The sequence below is a fragment of the Myotis davidii genome, unplaced genomic scaffold (genome assembly GCF_000327345.1).
Source record: "Myotis davidii unplaced genomic scaffold, ASM32734v1 scaffold135, whole genome shotgun sequence".
Lineage (NCBI taxonomy): Eukaryota > Metazoa > Chordata > Mammalia > Chiroptera > Vespertilionidae > Myotis > Myotis davidii.
Genome location: NW_006289813.1, coordinates 4,081,351 through 4,086,059, shown reverse-complemented (window position 1 = coordinate 4,086,059; position 4,709 = coordinate 4,081,351). Strand labels below are relative to the sequence as shown.

At 43.2% G+C, this 4,709-nt stretch overlaps 1 protein-coding gene across 1 annotated transcript in view; it reads left to right on the top strand.

Moving 5' to 3' along the window:
- LOC107182876 (regulator of G-protein signaling 7-binding protein-like) overlaps positions 1–2,374 on the top strand; it is a 6,070-nt gene extending 3,696 nt beyond the window's left edge. The window contains exon 3 of the mRNA XM_015563072.1: positions 1,561–2,374. Coding sequence (XP_015418558.1) covers positions 1,561–1,585 — 25 coding nt within the window. The 3' untranslated portion in view covers positions 1,586–2,374. The remainder of the gene's footprint in view (positions 1–1,560) is intronic.
- The last annotated feature ends 2,335 nt before the right edge of the window (positions 2,375–4,709 follow it).

Sequence of the window (4,709 nt, the reverse complement as noted above, 5' to 3'; positions counted from 1 at the left end):
CTCTACATAATGCTGCCTTTCAAAAAAAGTGGTAAAAAGGAATGAAGCGCTGAGACATGCTAATATATGGATGAACCTCAGAAAGAAATGTATGCTAAATGAAAGAAGCCAGCCACAAAATACCACATATTATATGATTCCATTTATATGAGGCACTCAGGGAAAGCAAATCTGTCAGAAACAGAAGTAGATTAGTGGTTGCCTAGGGCTGGGGGTGGGAACAGGGAGTGACTGCAAATGAGCTTGAGGGATCTTTTGGGGGATGGAAATGTTCCAAATTGAATTATGGTAATGATTATGCAACTGTGTATTTACTACAAATCACTAAATTGCATGCTTAAATGCATGAATTTTAAAGTATACCTTAATGTGTGTGTTTTTTTAAAGATGTGATCACCATCACCTCGATTAACATTTGCCTTTCCTTGGCTTTATTCTTCCCTACATATGTAGTTTTTAGTGAAAGGTATATGAGCTATGAGGGATGGGGGAAAGAAAAGTTGGCTCTCCATGCATTCATCAAGATGCCGGTCTGAGAGCTAACATCTAAGCACCAATGTTGGCTCTGTGTAGGATTACAAGTGAGGGAAAGGAATACATGAATTCACTCATTTCTTACCAACAAAGACCAGTCCCTTCCTGTCTATCACCTGATTTGGGCCAGAGGAGAGAGACAAGACTGAAGAAGGACTGAAGCAAGATAAATAGAAAGAGAAAAAAAAGCAATGCATTTGATTTAAACAAACTACAAATGCTTCATCCCTCTTATTCCTGACCAATGGAAAACCCCCAGGACTGGTGACCACAAAAGAAGAAAACTCAGACTGTATTTCTCACTAACTGGCATGAGTATGAAAACCACTGAAACACACACAATTGAAACACTTCTTCACAGACCAAGTACAAGTATCAAGTCCCCAGGTTACCCACACTTGTATTTGTGTCTAGATCTGCAGAAGTTTGGGTATTTGTGTCTAGATCCATCAGAAGCCTTTTCTTTCAAAGGCATCTGGCATTTTCTGGACTGAGGCATCCAGGTGAATCAGAAGTCTCCTCTGCCTGGCTTGATTTACTGCAGTTATTGTACCTTTGCAAAGCTGATCCTCTCCCACGTATTAAAGCTAAGAGGGGCCTTAACAATTAATTGGCAAAAATGATCCCACACTCTTTTAGCAGCAGAATCCCCCCTTCAATCGTAACGTGGAAAGCCAGAATTATAAGGCCAAAGTGATGCTACACTGCTGTGTGGGTATGTGTGTGAGTACATGTGTATTAGTGCCTGTCTTGGCCCTGTCTCCTTGGACTTCCTTCCCCAAATGACTTCTGAGACACCTTCAAAGAATCCCTGGGGCTCCATGGCACAGAGAGAACTAATTTAGCACCCTTACCTTGTTTTATGTTTGAGGAGTCAGATTATAGGAATGAAGTGACTTTAGAGGCAACGTGGTCAAGGAGACATGAGGGTTTTGCAGTCAGGCAGACCTGGGCAACATAATATCTTTTGTGACCTTGATGGAATTTTCCTCAACTTTAAATCTCACTTCGCTCCCTATAAACCAGGTGTCATGCTCACTCATGTGGTTGAGAGGATTAAGGGAGCCGGTATGTGGTGCCCAGCCTGTCCATGGCACTCCGCCAGTCCCAGGCTGCTCTGAGACTGGAACCCAGGTCTCTCACTCCCCGCTCTAGTGCCTGTTCCATCAACCACATCACTTCCTGAGAAGGAAGAGAGAGGAGCACAGCACACCAGCCAGGAGTGACCTGGAGGAGCCCATCTCCTCCAGCAAACCCAAGCGCTTGTGCTATGGCTGGTGAGCTAGTGGCTTGGATTCCTTTTCCTGCACTGCTTCTGTGATGGCTACTGCACTGTACTTTCTCCACTGCCTTCTGCTTGTGTCTGCTGATGAGAGTGAACAGTGAAGTTGAAGTTTGATAATGTGAGAGGCAGTACATTGTGTAATGGGAAAGAGCACTGACCCTAAACCAGAGCAGACCTGGTTAAAATTAGGGACATAGACCTACTGATATGCAAGTTGCTTCACAGAGTGGTAATTGGTAGCCTGGTACCTTGGCTAAGTACATAGACTTCAGAGCTAACCTGCTGGTGTTCACATTTTAGCTGCACCATTTACAAATAGTGTGATTGTGGACAAAGATATTGTTTCTCCTTGCCTCAGTTTTCTAGTCAGCAAAATGGGCTTAATAAGTAACAGGACCCAAGTGTATGGTATTATGATGATTAAATTAACATCCATCAAGCACTTAAAAGACAGTAAATGCTATTATTGTCAGTGTAATTATGAATATGATTTAAAATTTAAGTGGTCAACATGCATTTATATAAAAGTATATTTATCCATCAAATATTTTTCAAATAAATACTTTGGCTGGAATAAATTTTTGCTTACCTTAGTTTCTTACATTGTCTTCTGACAAATTTTCCACGTTGATATTTTCCAGATGGTTATCAAAAAGCCTCTTCTTTACAATCTTAAAAACAATACGGAGATGTGAGGGTTCAAAATGACTTAAGTTTAGAAATATTTTCTTTGTATAAATTGGCCTAGATGCTTCATAAATCATATAATATTTATAAAATCTATTCACCTCCTTCTAGTATGGCTGCGTGACACTGGACACGTCTGTTAAGCTCTGTACATCTCAGTGAGAGGGTTGAACTTGAATGACTTGTGAGTCTTGTGGCTCCAGCGTTCTAAGTTAATTCATGTAGAATCACATTTGTTTACAGAACAGAGCTATGAAAACATGAGCGCTATGGAGGAAGTTTGAAGACAGAATGCCAGAAATAATTTGTCAAGCTGTGAACACAGTATGATCACAGAAAGAATCTTAATTTCCTAATGGCTTTCTGGAACAATAGAATGAATATCCTAGCGACCCAGGCCCACAAATTTCAGGTTTCTTCCCTCCAGCAGTTATTTTCCTGGTCGGCCATGCCTATGTCCCCCTACTTTTCAACATCTCTCTTCTCATTCTTTCTTCTGTTTTATTTATTGGAGGGGGTCTGTTTTAGTTTTATGGGATTCCTACTTGACTTTTCTGCTCTATTTTTTCCAGGCCCACTTCTAGCTGGTTCTTGTCTGTTCCCTAATCTGTTTCCTGGGAAGTTAGGAGGCGGGAAAAGGAGAACAGAGCGCTGGCCAGTCAGTAATGCTCCCTGTCGACACGTGGGCTGAGACAGCGGCCGGCGTGTGGGCTGGTGGAGTACGCAGAAGTGCTCATGGAGGCAGCTTGCTCAGCTTTCCTTGCTCCACATGCTGGAGGAGGCCTGGGGTGTTAGTACAGAGGCCTGGTTGGCAGGCATGCCAAGCCACTCACTCTGTCCTTTAGCTCCCCTTCCTATTACAGGTGTTTTTGCTTTCAAATGTTTAACTCACATTGATCAGTGAAAGGTGAGTTACATCTGCACCAGCAGAACATGCTGTCCATCAGCCATAATGCCGGGAGACAATTCTGTATCAGTTTGCCAGAGATGCAGTCACAGAATATCACAAACTGGGCTTACCCGGCAGAAATGTCTGGTACCTCGGTTCTGGAGGCTAAAGGTCCAAGACCAAGGTGTGGGCAGGGCTGGCTCCTTCTGAGGGCTGGAGGAACAATCTGTTCCTTCCCGTGTGAGTGTGTGTGTCCAAATTTTCTCTTTTATTATGGACACCAGTTATATTGGATTAGAGGCCCACCCTACTGTAGCAGGACCCAATGCTACCTTAGCTTATTACACCTACAATGACCTATTTCCAAATAAGGTCACAATATGAGGTACTGGGGGTTAGGACTTTAACATATGAATTCGGGGCAGGGAAGGCAGACATAATTCAACCTGTAACAAATTCACGTCTGCAGTAGAATGCACACTTTGGCCTGTTTTGCCCAATGGGGATGGAGCTTTGCCCAGATCTACCTACATACTCTCTCAACACCTTCACACAAAAACTCCCAGTGCCCAGTGTTTTCTCTTTTGCGAGACTGCAGCTCGTATTGGGGGTGGGGGTCGTGACCCTGGAATAGAAGGCTTTCTGTGTGAAATGGATGTGCTCACAAAGGTGCTAAATCCCCACTATAGTTAGCACTTTGCTCTCACCAATGCAATTACTGGTTTCCGAAGGTGGAACCAAGATCCTGCCACGGAAGAGAAGGTGTGGGGAGTGAGAGAGGCACCTGACAGCCCACATTGAGGGCTTCACCTTCTCAGGTGTTTGTGGGAGAGCTGAGCAGGTCGTGGTCACCTGGGGGTGCTACTACTGCTACTTAAGGACCATAAGCACACTCTGGAGCCAGCGACAAAGCACGGACTCGCCGGTTAGAGCAGAGTGCTATTATTAGCAACGAAACTGAATGTGACATGGAATCCAGACAAGTGCTCTCTCGTTGCTTGTTGAAATTTAGCCTTTTCATGTTTTAATAATCTAATGGCTTTCACCTTGTTAGAGCCTTCTTGATAGATTTCCAATTAGAGGGAAAATTAGATTCTAAACCAAACTTTAGGAAAATTGGTCACTTTGCTATTTATACTGTGAAGTCCAAGAGAGCATTGGCACCTGGGTGGCAAGCTCGGTGAGGGTGTGTCTTGTTTGTTCATTCAGGGGACTTAGTATTTTAAAATCTATTCTTCAAAGAAACTGTGTCTTTGACATAGACTTTAGTAAGAACTGAGAAATTAGATTAGCTTACAGTTTATGACATTTCCA